Source organism: Zingiber officinale, chromosome 5A (assembly GCF_018446385.1).
Source record: "Zingiber officinale cultivar Zhangliang chromosome 5A, Zo_v1.1, whole genome shotgun sequence".
Lineage (NCBI taxonomy): Eukaryota > Viridiplantae > Streptophyta > Magnoliopsida > Zingiberales > Zingiberaceae > Zingiber > Zingiber officinale.
Window position 1 is genome coordinate 84920107 of NC_055994.1, and position 19935 is coordinate 84940041.

The 19935-nt window shown below is 36.9% G+C and overlaps 3 protein-coding genes across 5 annotated transcripts; 1 reads left to right on the plus strand and 2 right to left on the minus strand.

Annotated features, from left to right (window-relative positions):
• The first annotated feature begins 1109 nt into the window (after positions 1–1109).
• On the plus strand, positions 1110–6631 carry LOC121980820 (uncharacterized membrane protein At1g16860-like). 2 transcript variants are annotated; one of them, XM_042533046.1, is made up of 5 exons: positions 1110–1288; positions 4178–5236; positions 5436–5594; positions 5750–5961; positions 6183–6631. In XM_042533046.1, exons 2-5 carry the CDS (start codon positions 4328–4330, stop codon positions 6373–6375), a joined length of 1473 nt encoding a protein of 490 aa, XP_042388980.1. In that variant the 5' UTR covers positions 1110–1288; positions 4178–4327; the 3' UTR covers positions 6376–6631. The 2 variants fall into 2 exon arrangements, with proteins under 2 accessions (XP_042388980.1, XP_042388981.1); XM_042533047.1 differs by having other exon boundaries at positions 4278–5236.
• Positions 6632–8506: 1875 nt separating this feature from the next.
• On the minus strand, positions 8507–13009 carry LOC121980821 (bZIP transcription factor RISBZ4-like). 2 transcript variants are annotated; one of them, XM_042533049.1, is made up of 6 exons: positions 12785–13009; positions 12552–12660; positions 9659–9812; positions 9389–9464; positions 9099–9224; positions 8507–9009 (listed from the first exon to the last, which is right to left on the minus strand). In XM_042533049.1, the coding sequence occupies exons 1-6, from the start codon at positions 12911–12913 to the stop codon at positions 8653–8655; spliced, it is 951 nt and encodes a 316-aa protein (XP_042388983.1). In that variant the 5' UTR covers positions 12914–13009; the 3' UTR covers positions 8507–8652. The 2 variants fall into 2 exon arrangements, with proteins under 2 accessions (XP_042388983.1, XP_042388984.1); XM_042533050.1 differs by having other exon boundaries at positions 12552–12657; positions 12785–13008.
• Positions 13010–17698: 4689 nt separating this feature from the next.
• Positions 17699–19486, minus strand: LOC121979720 (probable cation transporter HKT6). Its single transcript, XM_042531703.1, has 3 exons — positions 18375–19486; positions 18087–18308; positions 17699–17977 (listed from the first exon to the last, which is right to left on the minus strand). The coding sequence occupies exons 1-3, from the start codon at positions 19484–19486 to the stop codon at positions 17779–17781; spliced, it is 1533 nt and encodes a 510-aa protein (XP_042387637.1). The 3' UTR covers positions 17699–17778.
• Positions 19487–19935: the final 449 nt, after the last annotated feature.

The window sequence follows — 19935 nt, forward strand, 5'->3', positions numbered from 1 at the left end:
GGATTAAAGACCTCGCTATTCTAATTAGCGGACCGGATGGAGAGATCCGGTTCATGTTGCCCCATCTGCGGTGTAATTTGGAATTTGATTCCGGCATGGGCTACAATGGGATGATGAATCTGAAGCTTTTCCTTTTCGAGACGGTGGAGGAAGAACTTGAGCTTCTTTTAGGGGTTCACTTAGCTTGGTATCTAATTCAAAGAAACACACACCATGGAGAGGAGGACTAGAGGGGTTAGGGACTTAAGTGGGCCGGATTGGATTGGGCCATGATGCCCATTATATGTGTGATAGGAGCCCTAAAGATTGCTCTTTGGGTGAACAACCTTAGTAAGTTCTATGTACTGCCGACCGATTGACTAAGCTAATCTAGCCGAATCGAAAAACCCAACTGTGAACTAGGAGGTCGAATTGGTTCGGTTCATCGTCTTTTGGGGTCTCTCTAGTATTCTTTAGTCGTACAATTATGTAGACAAGTGTGAGTGAAAAATGCGAGAGCATGGCACGACACATGAGATTGATTGGGGAGAGGGTGTGTTTGGAGCCCACACACGATGACACTCGAGCACTGTCAACTCAACAGAATTTCATTTAATAAACTTTTAGAGGTATCTTAATGTATGAATACTCGATTTACTGTCGTTGTTGATCTGAATGACCGGTAATGAGCGTGGAAGAGGTACAAAGACTAAAACCATGTGACCATCAGACTGTCTAGAGAGTACGCTTAATAATTCTCAACAACTTCATCATCAATCCCATTCAGCGTGCCAATTCAAATAAATATCGCTTTCAATTAATTGTTCAGGTTTTATGTGTTAAAAATGAAAATAAATTAAAGGAATATATACTCTCTCTTTTTTTTTTTTGAAAAATAAAAATTTACGGCACGAGGAATTAAGGAATAATAAAATAATTAAATAGAGGAGTAAAATTGTTTCTCTGAAATAATTTTAAAAAATGTTAATCAATAAAAAAAAAAGTATCAAAATTAAATTTAAACTGGTGGATATTAATGATGAAAGCCGTTTAAAATTGTTGTTTTTGTGGTTAATAATGCAAACAGGAAGGTTATTTTGTCTTTCAACAGTAAGAACAGCTCTGCTCCTACTGTGTCACTGCTAGCCAGTGAGACCTCTCTCTCTCTCTCTCTCTCTCTCATTATTTGCTCGTTTTCTTCCGCTCGTCGCGCCTTCGTCTTCTCACCGTCGCCTTCCTTGGAGGTCCTTCTCGGCTGGCACATCTCGCTCTTGATCTGCTCGGCGGCGACTCTAGATGCTTGGTTGAGGTACGAGGACTTTCTCTCCCTCTCTCGTTTAGCCCCTTTTAACCATTCTGTACGACATTACATATGGAATCTGGGGTAGTTAATCCATTTATAACTGCAATGGAGAATGGAGGAGGGGGTTGAAATCGTTGATCTAGTTACAGATCTAAGGGAAGGAAGACGCTTCGTCCTCTTTTGTTGCTCTTCAGATGAGGGCTCTGTTCCTTCCAATTCATGTTGGGAGTGGATACTGCAATTGGTTTGTTAATCTCGTTAGTTTCTTGCTGAGGAAGTGGAATGTTTTCTTTTTTCTTTTTTTCCCCTGTTTTTTTGGTAGGTGCTCCGTCGCCTGTCATTGGATCTGGGTTTGTTGAGGTGGATTTATAGAGAATCTCAGATAGAGCAAGAAAAAAAATATTAACTTCGTTGGAAGTTTATGGAGCTTGGTTTCTTGATATGGTCAAAGCTTGGATCTATCTTATTTGCTGGTTGAAAATGACATTTTCTAGGATATAAATGTTTCCTTTAATTCAGGGTTCAATTTTAATTTTGTAAACTTGATGAAATTGATTTTGTTTTTTTTCTTACCATTTTGGTGTGTTCCCTCTGCACGCTCTTATGCTTCCTGGGTCCTGCTTATAGCAGTTAAAGTGATGGATTTGGTTGAATGCTAATTGCTAAAAGTGCCTCAAAATTTACTAATTTGAAATGAAAATGTCTAATTGTAGCTTTTCTTTTATGGTCCAGTCATCTGCACTATGGTTTACTGTCTGTGTAACTGAGTTCATGTTTTTTTTTAATAATTCCCTGATTAATCCAACCACATCAATCCACTGCTTAGGTGCATGCTTGATTTTGAATTTCTAAATAAGTTGTAGGATCACCGATTGTCATATAGATAATGAAATATGGGGCTGTGAGGGGCGCCTGGGTGAGCGTTATCACCTTTTGCCACCATAATGAGATATGTATGTATGAACCATCTCTCTCTCAAATAGCTCCTGGTCATGGATAATCCTTAGTAAAAAAATTTTGGGCGTGAAATAACTAAATAGGTTTACTTTACATTTTATATACTCTTACTAGTTCCCTTGCAATTTTAAATTAATTCAGTTTTAAATATTGTCACAGTGAACATAAAACAGAAATCAAGAGTTCTTATTTTTTTTCTTCTTATAATATGCCTGCTTCTCCATGATGTATTAGATTATGTCTTTATTATTGGATATGTCTTATGCAAATGTCAGATATTTATTATCTTCCATCTGCTTTAAACAAGGTTGAATAACTAAGAAATATCAATGTAGCTAAGCAGTTGCGACTTTTGTTTTCGTAGCATCTTTGAACAAGACTGTTGGTTATATAACACAAATGAATGACACTAGGTACTCACATGGATAGAAGATTTGGTACCAGAACTCAGTTGACGTAGTGTTCATTTATTATCTGAAAATTTTAAGATATAGTAAAGATTTCTCCATTTCATTCTTATAATTTGTAATATTGTCTGGGTACTGTTTTTGGTGTGCACTTGTCCACCTAAACCTTCTAAAATTCTCATTAAACTTTAAATTGCTTAAGTGAACATGTGAAAAACCAACAACACTAAATGTCAAACACTGAAATTAGAGGAAAACAGTTTATCTATAATATGTTTTCTGTTTATTCCGACTCAAGATAGGTGAGCCAATATTATTGATCAAAGAGATCAATCATGACTTTTTGTTACCACAAACATATGTTTCTCTGCAAATTTCTTTTCCTCCTTAACTTTGCATGGAATTTGTGAACAGCTATAGAGGAAAGTTCAAAATTGGACATGTTCATTATTTAGTAGGTAATTATCCATAATTATGAAACATGGAATTTAATTAGATAGAAATAAAGATTCTAAAGGATGTAACTGTTATCATATTTGGAGAGAATCTTTTTGCTTCCGATTGGGTACCCTCATTGTTCTCTTTCCTAATTGATACCCTCCCCAGGCTTATAATTCTCATGGGATATCTAATTTTTTGGATTACATGGTAAAAGTGGATCTCTTGCCACTTTTATATTTAACTGAATTGTTTGTTGAAGTAGGCTATCACTGTTTTTCTCATATGTCAGTCACCTTGATTTGCAGTTTGGGTGAACTTTATTTTCTAGCCGGAGAAACTAGTTTTTGTGTATAATTATTGGCTTCCTGCTAGGTTCTGATCACTGAGTCATTTTGCAATCCACCAATTGTGCGATCATCTCACAGTTTTATTCATTAACTTCTTTTTTTTGAACAAAAACATAGTTTTGTTATCTTGATCATTTCTTTGGTAATCTTCTGATTTCTTTAACATTTGGTTTCTTTCATTCCCTCAGCAATTGATTGAATAAGTTTGATCTAATTGCTAAGGTAACTAGTAGACATCTTGGCCAACTTAAACCTTCTATGCAATCCAGGGCAATGTAATCGCAGAATTTGAAGGACAACTTCAACTTAAGTGGCTTATTTAGGAACTCACTGTCAAAGAAGGGATAAGGAGATAATGAGTATAAAATTGTTGGTTTCAAGATATCAATAAATAGCAATAGTTGCGATTACTAATTCTACGTAGGTTAATACAAGTCAATATTCGGTGCGAGTTTATAATAAAGTTTTATGATTTTTTCTTGAAGGGCTAAAAGCAATCTTCTTGATGTTTATTCCAGAGTTCACTAATATTCTAACCATCGATACAATTATCATGGAATGTTGTTGTCTTTCATTATGCAAGAAGCTCTTAAAAGTTTCTTTTGGCTTGGTTAGGCAAACCTATACCTATTTTCTTTTGTGTGATTTCTAACTAGCAGTGCATGTGGAGCAGTCTGCTAGACTATGCCTAGATGTTGAATTTGTCTTATCACTACTGACTCAGTTTGTTGGTACTTTGACAGGTACTTGAAACTTCAATTCTGGAGCTGCTCTTAATTTGCAATTAGCAACGCAGTGAATAAAATGATCCATCTCTTTGCTGTTGTTCCCCGTTGTTCACAGTAATTATTTGCCAACGGTCAGAGCTCTCAAGATCTGTAGTCTTAATCCTGATGGGCTCTAGGTTTCCATCACACCAGCTGAGCAATGGCCTTTACGTTTCAGGCCGGCCCGAGCAACCTAAGGAGAAATCTCCTACAATTTTCTCCACAGCCATGCCATACACAGGGGGAGATATAAAAAAATCTGGAGAACTTGGGAAGATGTTTGAGCTCCATGTTGAAAAGTCCAGAAAATCTGGTCCTCTTAGTAATGCTCCTTCAAGAAATAGATCATTTGGAGGTGCTGCTTCCCACTCAGACCCAATCATGCCTAATGCTTCATGTCAGGGAAGCTACCCTAGTTCTCTGTCTTATGCAGCTCAGAATTCAGGTTCTTCACTAGTCACTGGTGGTTCTGGTAGACAAAAGTCGAATTCTGGACCACTTAAACATGGAGATTCAGTGAAAAAATCATCTGGACCTCAATCTGGATCTGGCACCACCCAACCCTCTCGTCAAAATTCTGGCTCTATTCCTGTAGTACTCCCAACTACAGGTCTCATCACTTCTGGCCCAATTTCTTCTGGGCCACTTAACTCCTCTGGAGCACCCCGGAAAGTATCAGGTCCACTGGAATCAACTAAATCAATGAAGCTACATAGTGCCTCCATAGTCCACAATCAAGCTGTCACTAATCTCAGTCAGGAGAATAATTCTTTGTTCAAGGGAAGCTTGCCCAAACCCATCCTTTGGTCTGTCATTTTGCTGTTTGTGATGGGTTTTATTGCAGGTGGCTTCATTCTTGGTGCTGTTCACAATCCAGTTCTGCTTCTTGTTGTTGTAGCTATATTCGGTGTTGTTGTTGTGCTCTGCTTTTGGAACACTTGTTTTGGAAGAAGAGCTGTCTTGACATTCATTGCCCAGTACCCTGATGCTGATTTGAGAAATGCAAAAGACGGGCAATATGTGAAGGTCTCTGGGGTATGTAACCTGAATTTTTTATTTTTTTCCCCTCGGAGAATTTATAAGTGGAGGATTTTTTTTTTTCCTTCAATTAGCATAATGTATAGAGAATTTAGTTGGATCAGCGCTTTTGGTTTGACGATTTCCCCCCTTAATTTGATTGGTTGTTAGTTCTTGGTTCCATGCATCTAGATATATTAACATGTGATTCTTATAGGTTGTCACGTGTGGAAACTTTCCTCTCGAGACATCCTATCATAAGCTCCCGAGATGTGTGTACACATCCACTGGCCTTTATGAATACAAGGGTTGGGACACAAAGAATGACAATTCTGAACATCATCAACCTTTTACTTGGGGATTGAGGTCGATGGAGGTATTGAACCCTTCTTTGTACAAAGATGATCAAATTTAAGTAACCAGCAGAATTTTACTGCTATAAAATGGAAATTTTCAGACTTGAGTATACATTTGTTTCATGTGTTTATCTTGATCATACACTTCTAATTGTCTTATTTGAAACTCTATCAGAGGCATGTGGTTGACTTTTACATATCAGACTTTCAATCCGGTCTAAGAGCTCTCGTCAAAGCTGGTTATGGTTCTCGAGTAACTCCATACGTTGATGAATCTGTTGTTGTTGACATCAACCCAAACAACAAGGACTTGTCTCCTGAATTTCTTAGCTGGTTGCAACAGAGGAATCTTTCTTGTGATGATCGTGTCATGCGCCTGAAAGAAGGGTAATCTGCAATTTCTGCAGCTAAATACTGCATCAGCATAGTTATTTTTATTTCTTTCTTTGACCCTTTCAAAACCTTCCTTGTTTATAGGTGCTACTGTCACAAGTGTCCTTTAAAACCCCAATTCTAACTTACCTTCCAACTCTGATAATAGCATGATTTATTTTGCATTAGATTTTTTGTGCAAGGTTCATTTGATTGCCTGATCTTTTTGTATGCAGTTATGTTAAAGAGGGCAGCACGGTAAGTATAATGGGGGTTGTCCGGAAGAATGAAAATGTTCTAATGGTAGTTCCTCCTCCCGAGCCTTTTTCCACGGGGTGTCAATGGGCCAAGTGCATACTTCCAGCAAACCTTGATGGAATAATATTGAGATGTGAAGACACCTCAAACATCGATGTCATACCGGTTTAACGAAACACAAATGCTGTCAAATATATTCATTATTATAAATGGCATCTCTAAATATGTTTGTTGGTTTGAAATGATTGTTATCTTTCATTTAGAGAGGTGCCTTGATTCCTCGGTCTGTATAGTGTTGTGTTCCCTCTTTTGTTCATCAAATGGGAAGCTTTTGTAAGAAGGATGACTCAGAATATTGTGTTGTTTAAAGGAATACTGTATGTCGAATAATTATCATCTAGTGTTTTGAGTAGTTGGATTGGTACCATTAGTGGTTGTATAAATATCTAAGCTAATTCTTTATTAGTAGATTCCTATTCCTTCATTAAATTATAATTTTCTTCCTCAGATTGTGCAATACTTTTAAGCATATTAAACAGGCTATCGGTGTTCAACAACAGAGAGTATGTTCAAGACATTCTAGTAAGTAACTAATTTTATACTACTACTACTAATACTAGTTATTGTTATTAATATTTTTATGGTTGTCATATTATTCAATAAATATGTTTTGACCATGGAAAATCTTGTTCAGGTTAGGAAGTAAATGTACCTTAGAATTTGAATTGCAGATATCATGATGTTGCCCTTGGTAGTTCCATTTTTTTTATTTTATTTTTTTTATAAATTAGGTGTCCAACTCTTACATATCCAATTAACCCTGGGTGATCTTTCTTTATGTTCGACCACTTGGGTGATCCTTCTCTGTGTTCGACCACTAGGTAAATCTAGAACTATAAATGGCTCATTTTTCGTCCCATTAATCCTGGGTGATCCTTCTCTATGTTTGACCACTAGGCAAATCTAGAAAACACAAACGGCTCATTTTTCATCCCATGAAAATGATTTGCAATGCACTGTGGCTATGGATATTTGATTAATCTGCTGAGTGCTTTGTCGTGAGATCAGATATTCTGCTCCGTAATCTTTAGTTTTTTATCTCTTTAGTAATTTGCGTGTCGGATCTTTAGTAATTTACGTGTCGGATTGCGGCTAGAATTTGATTAAAATTAATTGTAATCTCCCTTAAGTTTATCTTCCCACTTAGATTATAATTTGGGTGGAGTCAAACAGACGGAGGCCTTCGACGGTGGATGGGTTGTCCTTGATCGGCGCTATACAGTTCGTCCAACCGCTGATGACCTCCGACCATCTGACTCAACCTAAATTATAATCTAGATCGCTAGTGACTTCCGCTGATGACCTCCGACCATCTGACTCAACCTAAATTATAATCTAGATCGCTAGTGACTTCCGACCATCTGACACCATCCAAATTATAATCTAAATGAGAGATAAATTCCTTTATCATAATTAATTTTTATTAAATTTTAATCATGATCCGATGTATAAATAACAAAAAAGAGAACAAAAAAGAAAAAACCAGAGGATCCAGACTCTTTTGTCGCTACAGAAATCTTCAATGTTTGCATGGTCGATTTTTTTTTTTTTAAAAAAACTTTTTAATTTTAAAAGTTTCTAACACTGTCACCCCTTTAATCTAAATTTTCACAGATTAATATCTGCATGATTATTTATTCTATAGGTCTTCGAGTTAATTTTTACCGGACATAAAATAATTTTGATATCATCTTTACTCCAATAATAATATCGTACCAACTCCAATAAAAAACATATTTGATAAAATTTTAAATTTGAATTGGAATCCATTATATTTTATTCGACTATTCATAAATTAAATTAGAATTTAATTCTATTTATTTTTACACCATTTTAATTTAAACATGTTCAAATTAAAGTTCGAATAACTAAAATTGAATTTGAATTTAAATCCCTTCGACCTATAGTTCAATTCTGTTTAAATTAACATTCTGACAACTCTAACCAAACTTGTATTTGAAGGCTTCGACTATTCATAAATTAAATTAGAATTTAATTCTATTTATTTTTACACCATTTTAATTTAAACATGTTCAAATTAAAGTTCGAATAACTAAAATTGAATTTGAATTTAAATCCCTTCGAGCTATAGTTCAATTCTGTTTAAATTAAAATTCTGACAGCTCTAACCAAACTTGTATTTGAAAGCTTCGAATCGAATTCAAATATTGCATATATTTTTCAAACTCGAATATCAATATTGTCATACTACTCGGCTTGAATGCAGTGAAGTGGCTAATTCTTAAAAGGGGCAAATTTAGTAGTCATGATATGAGTAGTAGAATTATGTAAGTCAGATAACATGGAGAATCCCCAGAGTTCCGTAAACGTGATAAACCCAACACCTGAGTAAGTTATTGGGTGAATGATACAATGACATTATGATACTTACTTGGGCATCATGTCTACGTTGGAGTCGCACGCCCAAATGTCACCCTCCACTTCACTAGCAATTCCATTATGCAGGTTCTCCCCGCCAGGATTTGGAATGCTCAAACCCGACCTGATGTCTGTATTCTTTGCATCTCCATTCTCCAGCCCTATGTTGTGTGCTTGTCCAGGAGTTGGAATGGGAATGTAGTTAGATTCGTTACCTTGAAAGTTGATGGCCGGGAGGAAGTCCGGTGATGCTCGGGATGGCGGTTGAGGATCGAGAAAATTTGGCGATCGTAGATTGGTCTGTAGAAGATGGTCTAGATTACAAGCTAAGGTGCCCCTGGTCACCATGTCTTCTGCCATCTGCACCTGAAATGGTGTGACAATATGGTTGAGTCCTTTAGCAATTACGATAGTATTTGTGTAAGTTTCGTAATACATTTAAGGATCTGAACTACCCTAATTCTCAGTGTTTCTACGTTCGACTTGAGAATCCGATTGTCGGTGATGGCTTCACTGAATTCTTGATTTGCGGAAGTCAGTTGTTTGAATAAAGAAGCACTTTCGCCTCGGAGTTTGTCAACCTTACAAGGAACAAGATGAAGATGCAGAATGAACATGTAAGTAAATAATATTCCTAATACACTAGTAAAATGTGAAAAATGAGTGGATTCAAGCAGTACTTCTGAAGAAAAGACTCTCGCAGCCAAACAAATGGGTGCTATTAAGAATCAAGGCTAATATTCACCTGCAATTCAAGATCAGCGAGATGAGCTTGCTTTCTCTTTCTTGATCGTCTAGCAGATTCTCGATTGGACACCATCCTTAACACCAAGAACAAAACAATAACATCAAGCACAAACAAAAAAAAAACAGTTGCCCCCTCCTACAATTTTATAAACAAGAACAAAGATTCTATTATCTAAGGTGGAATTTGTAGAGCCGCATTATGTAATGACTAAAGAAATAACTTGATCATTTTGGGAAGAATGAAATGTTCAATCACCACTTTGCATACCTCCGCATGCGCTTATTGTCCATAACATTTGTGCTTTGTTCACATAACCCACCCTCTATTTCCAAGGATTCCTCATCTGATTGTTCAGATCCACTTGCTCCAAGGGATTGATTTGTTGTTGTCATAAGCTTATTTGATGAAGCTGGTGTCTCAACTAAATAAGAATAAAACACAGAAAAGAAAAGCACTTTATATTGTTTGGTTTGATATGAGTCTTAGGATAGTGAATTTTTAATGAGCAACAACAACATTATGTGGTCATTTTAGTAACTCCATCTATGCCCCTAGGGCGTAGACGAATGACATCTCTGACGTAATGGACAGGGGTCGATTCTCAGGAACTGACGACCTGAGGTTTACCCCATCATGCGTCTGACGCCTGTGTACCTGCATGTATCTCCCTCCATATCTGTGGGGCCGACACTAGGGGGCCGTTAATGTAGCGGATCTATATTTTTTTAGTAACTCCATCTATAAAGGAGAATTCGAAAACAGAACAAGGGCAAATGAGATAAAGGACAGAATGTTATGATTCAACAAGAGTGAGAAGATTTTTTAGGGAAAACTATCCTTTCAAACATTTTATGAGTTAAAGATATACTTCAGAAAACAATTTTTTTCTATATAAAAAAATGTAACTGAAACTCCTTTGGAAAAAAAAACAGTTGGTTGAGTTGATCTGACACAATAAGTTTAAGAACTGACCTAGTTGATCAAACTAAGTTAACCAAGTTGGCACGACTAACTCAATTGGGCTGATTCAACCAACCAAATCACCAAATCGGATTAAACTATTTGGCCTAATCAACTGACTAACAGAATCAACTAACCTAATCAATTCTGCTAATTAGTGGAAATACCTTACTTCATTGACTAGACCAATTGCTTCAAGCTAAACTTGACTAACGTAGCTGGAGAAACTATGCTGATATTATCAGTTGGCCGATCAAATCATGGCTTTGGACCAATTCAATAACTCAATCCATGTTGGCTCAATTGGTGTGAGTAATTGGTATGTGTTAAATTCACCAGTTGAATGGTGCTAACACGATCAACTTGGCTAATGGAATTTAGTTCTACACTTCTACTTTATCATTGTTGGTTGATTTGAAGTGTCTCAATTGGACATGTAGATTAGTCATATGCTTGTAGCTAACTTGTGCTGGGTAGATAGATCCAAGCTTCACATAAGCTCAGTTCCTAGATCAAACAAACTGATCAAACTAATGTGATTCGCCAGACTTATCTGACTAGTTTTTCATTGTATGTTTAATCAATTCAAACCAACCTGCTAGATCTGGGGGTTAAGTCTAACTGACATAGTTAATTCAGGTTGAACGAGCTGGCTTAGCATGTGGCTGTAGCTAACTGAACAAGTTGACCTAGCAAGATTGACCAAATCAACTTGGCTGACCCTATCAATTAATACAAGCGGATACCATCAATTGCCACATATTCACATGGTCAGTTGGCCAAGATAATAGTTATGTAAGAAATGTTAAATGAATTTTCCAGAGACATTTAAATTCATTGATGATTTCTCTAAATAAGTATACTTTGGCAAACTAGGTTTTATTGACTGGCCAAATAGGCTCTGATTTCATTGAGCAACAAAACTTATCCTGTATACCCATGCCAGTCAATCACTCAGATTTGTTTTTTTTTTTAAAAAAAAAATAGCTAATTTTTGTTATCTTTAAAAATAAATACCTATATATACACATATTTCATTAAAAAAACTCAATTTAATATATATATATATATATATTTCATTAAAAAAACTTAATTTAAAAAATAAGAAGGGCTCTCATTTTATTAAATTGATGAACTAAAATAATTAAAAAAAGAACTAACAATAGGAAAGTGTCTATTTGGTTTTATAGGCAAATATTTTTTTAAATTTAATAAAGGCAAAAATTAATGAATTTTGAATTGAAAGTAGAAAAAAAAAATTATTATATATTTTTTTATGTCAATTGAACTAAATAGGTAAGTTTTCTCTTTTTAAAAAAATTACTTTTCTGAATGTTTTAGTCACTCTAGTCATTAGCCCATCTAAATTAATCAACTTTATAGTTTAAATTTTTGAGAAAATAAATTTACTTATAAAATTAAAAGTAGCCACTTACTCAACTGGTTTTTCTCTAACAGTATAGAAATTAATTAATTTTGTAAAAATATCATAAAATTAAATCTACATCTTTCTTCTATTTTTAAAAATGTTATTTTTTAAAAAATATTTAAGTTGCTTGCTTGGTTCCCAGAAAGGAAGGTGCTATGGCCTATGTGAAGGTTTCTTTGATTCAGAATACGAGAGGGACTGATTTGGACATTTTGTCTCATAGGGACTTGATCTGGGCATCCCTCAACATCCGGGTCTATTCGAGTGATTGCTATAAATTAATAAGTTATCTTAGAGAATTAGATATTCAGCCAAATTCACGCTCCATTATTGTGAAGAAATTATTATCCCGGAATAAGAATCCACTTTCCAGCACTGTGATTTGGGGATACAAAAAAAAAAAAAAAAAAGACTCAGATTCAATAATCACAATTTCTGTTACCATCTTATAGGCAGTTAATTAATCAGACATCAGATGAGGGAAAAACCTTTGCTGGTAGCTAAACAAATTCTATTACTATTATTATTATTATTATCAAAATACAAGAATTAAGATTTTAATGATAGGATGTCTTTTCGATCATGGATTGAGAATTCTTCTTCGGTTTGAAAAGTTTTAAACAAACAACTTCCATTAAATTTAGATTTGGTTGGGAGTTAAACGCAGGGCAAATTAATAAAACTTAAAAGCGTTGCACAGGGATTATCGTCATGAAGAAAGGAGAGAATCCATGATCAAAACTAAGACAGAAATAAAGAATTGAAGGGTACCACAAATCGAGGATCGTGACTCCATCTCTGAGTGCTTAGGCGTCAGGTTCTGTGACCACGCCTGGTTCCCTCCGCTCAGCAACTGACCTGAGCCGCTGAACGCATCCTGCTTCGATCCACACCAAGAAGCCACGCCCGGAGCCATTCGATTAGTCACGATCGGAGAAAGGATCGAAAAAAAAAAGAAGAAGCACATAATCATCAAAGAGGGGGGAAAAAACAAATCGACTAACCAATCCGAAACCCAGTGCCGCGGGGAGAAGGAGCTCCTCGAGGAAAGGCGAAGTGGGGCTCCGATCATCTCCGTCCGGCCGGAGGAACGCCTCCAGGTCCAGGATCAACTCCGACGCGCTCCTCTTCATTCTCCGCCGTCGACTGCCGCCTTCTACTTCGCTCCTCCCGATGCCGATGCGGCTCCAAATCGACGTCGTATGGAAACTGGAGGAAATATTTAAATCATCAAAAATAAAAGGCCTAAAACGACAAAAGATACAAAAGTTGAGGTATAGGAAAGAGCCGCTCCCATTCATGCCTCTCTAGTTGCTCGTAATAACCGAAATGCCCTTAGACCATACCCAGATTCAATCCGCTAGAGAGGGGCGTAGAAAATATATCGACTTATAAGGGTATTTGGAAATCATGCTGTTCCAGTAATGGATGCCGATTCGGATCCGCACCGCCCACTGGAAAAAAAAGGGTACCACAAAGTTACTCCGCGAAAAGGAATGCGAAAAGAAAATAAAGCATCACTATCCTTGTCACCCACTGATACGTTCGCAAAGGATTTTAGGAACTGGGACCCTCTGCTCCGCCAATAACGATAGGCGGTATAGGAAGGAGTAGGTCGGACAATCTACGAAATGCTACTTTTTGATTTTGCTCTCCAGTCTAAACCACGTCAGCTAGTACTTTGATCCCCTGTCGCGTCTCGCACTCCTGTTTTCTTTTGCTGTCTATGTGACGCCCTCCACGGGTTTGTGATCGGGAGGTGGAATTTCAGGCATCAGATCCTTTAATATTTTTAGGGATCCAGGGATGAATTATAAAGAATTATGATTAGGTTGTGATCATGATTCAGATATAATTGCTTGTGATCCTTTTATAAATTTTCCGTCCCCTAAATTATAATTTGAATCAGGGCAGAAGGTCGGAAGTCGCCCCCCTCCCTATAGAGGATAGTAATTTGATCATTTATCTACTACCGATGACTTTCAGACGACTTTTGATCATCCATCTTTACTCAAATTATAATTTGAGGAATGGTAAATTTAAAAAGACATCATAATTAATTATAACTGAATGATGATTATAATTTAATCATAATTTTATATGGTCTTTTTTTTTTGATAGTAAAAGGTGAATACGTTCATTCTTAGCGTCTCCGTCAATTCATCCCAAAATCAATACGGAAGAAGTAAATCACGGACGATTCTATCTCTTTTGTGGTAAGAAAAGAGATAGACCATATAATACTAGTCACTATATGGTCTATCTTTTTGTGACAAAAAAAGATGAATACGCTCGTCCCTAGCACCCTCGTCAATCCGTCTTAGGGTCAATACGAAGGAGATAAATCATGGATGACTACTAATCTTTGGAATAATGACTAATACATAAAAGAAGTATTTATCTCGATTTTATTAAGATTCAAACTTTAAATTTCATTATGATAATATTTTATGTGCTAACTATTAGATTTATTCAAAAGGACATAGATGATTTATCTCTTGATCCATAAAAAGATGGATGAGAAGATCTGTCTCCAATTTGAGGCGGGTGAACGCTTTGCCTTTTGCATATACAGCGTTCTCTGCATTTTGTTGTCCATGGGACGTGTCATTACGCAAAACGGTTAGAGGAAAACTAGGTTTTTACGTTTCGATGAACGATTGGTTCGTGTGAAAAGAGGACTCATCCAGACTACTGGACTTTTAGGCCAGACTTCTACATACAAATGGTTGGGTTGTCCAGAACTGGCCCAACAAGGGCTCGGCCCATCATTAAATAATTATTACTATTTAAATATATGTAACAGAGTCAGAGCCTTTTTTTTTTTATATAGCTCTCCATCCAACTAAGTCGGTAGATGATGGGTGTAAATGAGGTAGATCGTTTATAAGCTATTTGAATTTTGATTTTTAAAAAAATTATTTGAGTTCGTTCAATTAAGTTAATGAGTTAAGTTCAAAGTTTAAAATATTATAGCTTAATAATATTTGGTTCATAAGTCTGTGAATATGTTTATTTAGAGGTTTACGAATATATTTATTAAGAGACTCGTGAACATATTTATTAAGTGACTCATTTTTCCTATTATAAATATATATCCTACATACCCTTATGTGAGTGGCAATGGACGACATCCAATGTGATCACCTGACGTGATTTTGATAGATTTTTAAATCCTTCTCAAGCTTTATCTGTAACAAATTCTCTCTCAAATTACATGCAGCATGCACAACGGTCGCTGTGATACCTAACGATTTAGAACTCAAGCTTATTAATGATATGAAATGATACGTAAACAAACTATTATGTTTATTTAACTTTTAAACGAGGAGCACGGGTTATCCGTAGACTATTTAATTTTATTATAAATCGAGCGTGAGATTAAGAATTAAAACTTAAATTGAACAGGAGTTTAGGAAAAAATAAATCGAGTCAAGCTTAAACTTTTTATTTTTCAGCTCAGGTCAATTTGATTACACTCCTACTCGACCCCACAAATTGGCCATTAAATAAATTCAAAAGCTTTACTTAGGGGGTAAAATCATTGTTGTATGGAAAGAACTCCGCTGCGTTATCATTGCACTCTATCATGCCCTGGGGCATAAAGATAGTGTTCTTATCCTTTCGGGATGGATAGTTAGCTAGCGCTTGGTGGTGTTATCACCATGAGGTCTAGGGGTCAAATCCTGGCTAGTATCCGGGTGCCTGCACTCCCTATGCGTTATTCAATTGCCTAAGACTAGTAGCCACCCCTAATTTACATTTTTCATGTTGGCATGGGGACGAGCTAACGGAGACACTAGGGGCGAGCAAATCATTTTTTCTCACCATAAAGATAGTGATCTTCCTAATTGGCTAGACACTATAAAAAAAATATCCATATAGGAATAGTTTATTAGGAGCGATTTTAACACCGCTCTTGAAAATCGAATAATAGAATTAGTTTGAACTAAATTATTTCTATTCTCTTACATTTTTAAAGTAATTTTATAACAACTCTTGTTGAATAACTTTAGCATCAATTTGAATAAAACCACTACTATAAATCATTCTTAATGATTTAACTATTAAAAATAATCTAGAAATTGTTAATATCATTTTATATAAAGTACTACTATAAACGGTTTCTATTGTTCTAATATTTAAAATTGATTTCTAAACTGTATCTATTATATAATTTTAGTACTAATTTGAATAAATATCATTATTATTTATAAGGAACCATTATTTTTAAAACATATTAACCTTATTATAAAAAAAATTCTCTTAATTTTTTGTTTTTATTAGCCTTAATATAGCTAAAGCTAAACCCTAAAACTAACATAAATTTTTTTCCTTTCTTCTTTCCAACCATAATCGGAATCAGAGTCCTTTTCATATTGATACGGTGATAAAGGGGGCACTAAGTGCGAGTCAAAGGACAGATAGAGCAGCTGATGTGGATGTCAAAGTCAAGGTGGTCAACAGCACAGGGTCGGAGGGTCGGACGCTGAGGGGCTAAGAAGATCTCTCCAATAGTGGTCGATTGGGCTTGTATTGCCCCATCAGCAAAGGGTCGGTCCAAGCGAAACGTCCGTTCAGCCAAGACCATCAGACGGTTGTCGTAAAGTAGAGGAGCGTGTGTATGACCGGAGCGTTAGTCTGGTCAGACGGAAACTAACTACCGAGACCTATCACCTATAGAGGCCGAGCGGAGGTCAATTACAATGGCTAGTCGGGCCAGATTATGTTCGATCGACAACATGTTTGTCCGAGCTGACCGCCCGTTTAGCTCGGAACAATATGGTAAGATCGCCAAACTCTTAGTACAGAGCGACGGAACACTAAGGAGATCGGAGTGCTGGTCCGAGCGGAAGGAGACAAACTACTATACCCAATCATCACAAGGAAGGACTGTCGAGGCCGACCGAGCGGAAGAGTTTAATCCGAGTAGCTTCCTTGCTCGGCCGATCAGAGGGACCATTGACGTGTCTCGAGATATCCTTTTAGGAGCGCTGACACAGGGTCTAATCAACAAGCATATTGTACGACGACAAATCAGAGGGCGTGCCCACAACCAATTGGAGAATGTGTCCATGACTATGTGTCCAAGACCAATCAGAGAACATGCCCGCGACCAATGGGAGAATGTGCCCATGCCTAAAAAATTACGCATGTCGCCCACCAGGGCATTATATAAAGGGAGGTCCGTACATCGACGTAGATACGTATTATTCACTTTTTGTTTACTCTTGTGCTATTGTTGTTCCACTTTTTTCTTCATGCCGGTAACTGACTTAAGCGTTGGAGGACCAATGTCAGGGACCCTTTCCTAGCTGGGCACTACCATTTCTTGTACTTACAGATCGGAGCTTGGTCTATATCCAGTCAACGTAGTAGTCATATCTCTAACTTTCAGTCTCTACGATTTTTGAACAGGATCATATGTATTATTTATTGGAGCTTCATATTAGACTTATTAATAATAAATATATAGTAAAAATACTATTATTTAATTATTAAATAATTAACTAAATTATTTACCGATAAACTATTATAAATTAGTAATAAATAAACAAATAAACAAATATCTATCTTACTCTAATCCTAATGATTAAGAATAGCAATATAATAAAATAATAAAAGAAACTATTGATTAATTATTAAATAATTAATTAATGTATAAAAATATTAGTAGTTATATTCTAATTGGTTAAGATATTTAATTCTAATTTAGAGACCTGACTTTAAGTCTCAGTATCAATACATTTCTTTTAATATCTATACCTGTATTAAAAAAACTTGATTCCAACATTTAAAATAAATTAAAAAAAAAACTTGAACGGTCAGTTAATTTGGGATGGAACCGGATCAACAGTTTGGTTAATTTGGGACGGAGTGATAAACCACTCCTGAATTTATAGCTATATAGAATTGTTTTGAAACTAATTAGCTTTTGCTACAATAAAGTTGGTGTTCTTTGATTTACGGCATTAATCATAATTGACAAAATTATTTTTCAACCAAAATTCCATGCTTTCCCTCCCTCGATCTGAAATTTCTTCAGCCTTCCCAAAAGCATGGCCACCATCAGGATCATCTTCCCTTTGCCGCTCCATCTCCCTGCAAATCCATACGATACATCCTCGCACCTTCCATCGGATCTTATCAACCGATCGCAACTGTAACCCATCGAGAACCCTACGTTTCCATGCGCACTGCAACATCAAAACTAAACCACTTCATCTCATCCTCATTTTTCTGTTCCAACAGATTGTGCTTGATTTATATATTAATTTAAATGGAAAAGGGGAAAAAAAAACTAGCCTGATGACTTCCAATACGACGTTGAAGATGTTAAAATTCAAAGGATCTATCGAAAATGATTTCCTCTCTGTGATGCTGATGAAGATGACAAAGATGACCGGAAAACATAGCAGAGAGAGGTGCAAGCTCCGCAGAAGCAACTTTCTTCGTCTGTTGTTGGAAGAGTTCCAAGCAGGAGGATCTCTTTCTTCTGGAATGAAATAAGTATACGGAGGAAGGTACCTGCAAATTCGCAAATTTGTAGAGATTTCTGCAATTTAGATCATGGTATTTAGATTGGAGACTGACATCATGACGACAAAGAGAACCAAGATCGCCGGAGACAGCTTGGAGATATCGAACACTGACTCGCCGGCGTGCCGGGAGTTCACCGACTGAAACAGAGTGGCCACCAACTTCCGGAACGCATTCATCCCGTGGAAGATCTCCGGCGAGCTCCACTCCTGCTGGCAGAGCAGAACAAGCTGCACCAGCACGAACCCGGCCACCGTGAGCGCCAAATAGGCGCAGTGAGAGCGAGGGAACAAGTGCTTGTAATATTCTGCGACCTCCGGTCGCCGGATAATGTCCCTGAACTCCTCCCTCTTCGTCGTCTTTTTCATCACCCAGATCGCCAGCCTCAAGCAGAGAGGAAACAGAGTGTTACCCGCGAGGATTTGAGGGATCAGTATCAAGAGCAGAGCAGAGTTGCTCTTGAAGGCCACCATGTTCTCGTTGTTTGGAGTGAAGCCGCAGTTGGTGAAGGAGGAAACCGTTACAAAGATGGAGAAAAGGATGACCTTAATCTTCTTCATCCGCAGCACCGCCCTCGCGTCAGCGACGAGCGAGAAGTAGAGCAAGGTCAGGAAGACGCCGCTCAGGTTGACGAAGAGGATGTAAAAGAACACGACATGGCCCAGGAACTTGAGAGATTTGCCAATGGAAGTAGAATTACTAGATGACGATGATTCGCTTTCGCGCTTTAGCTTGAGGTTGGTGAAGTGCAGGCCTAGCACGGAGGTGAAGACCTCGCCGCCGATGAACATGAGGACGACGAGGACCCAGTGCTGGGCAGGGGAGAAGGACTCCATTTCCACAGTGGACATGCTCGAAACGGTGGCGGCGGAGACCGACATGAAGAAGAGGTCCAAGTTCCTAGGATGACCCTGCTCAGCGTTGCTATTCGGCGTGAGAATCCTCAGCGCGAGGAAGCCGAAAGAGGAAGTTAGAAGGAAGTAGCAGATCTGAATAAAGAAGGGGTCGCAGCGGAAGAGGAAGAAGTCGAAGAGGAAGCACAGCGAACGCCATGAACAAGCTTTTAAGGAAGAAAGTTTCTTGTTAGCTTTCTTGCTCAAGCAAGAAAGAAGTTCCATGGCAGAGGAAGGTCTGTAATTAAGCCTCTTTGTGAGGAAGCAGTGCATTTATAGTTGGATTGATTAGCAAAACGCCCCTTAAAATTTAAATAATTCATAATTAAATCACTGACTAAAAATTAGGACGGTCAATAAACCAAGCGTTTGTGAATAAGATTGGTGTTCAGCTTGATAAGAGCTTATTTATATTAGTTCAATATACATAAATTAATTAAACAAATAAGCTTGAGCAACTCGTTAAAATAAATAAACAAGTTTGAACACATATGTGTTCAACATGTTAACGTTTGTGAATAATGTTCATGAACAATATTCACAAATCATATTCATTAATAAAACTCTTTTCAATATACTAAATAAATAATAAAATAAAATAAACAAATAAATTTAAATTATCAAGCTCAATAACCAATCAAATAACTAAAGTTTTTAAATAATCAAACAAGCTTGAATTGAGAGTTTGATAACATCTAAACGAACAAGCTCGAACCAAGCTC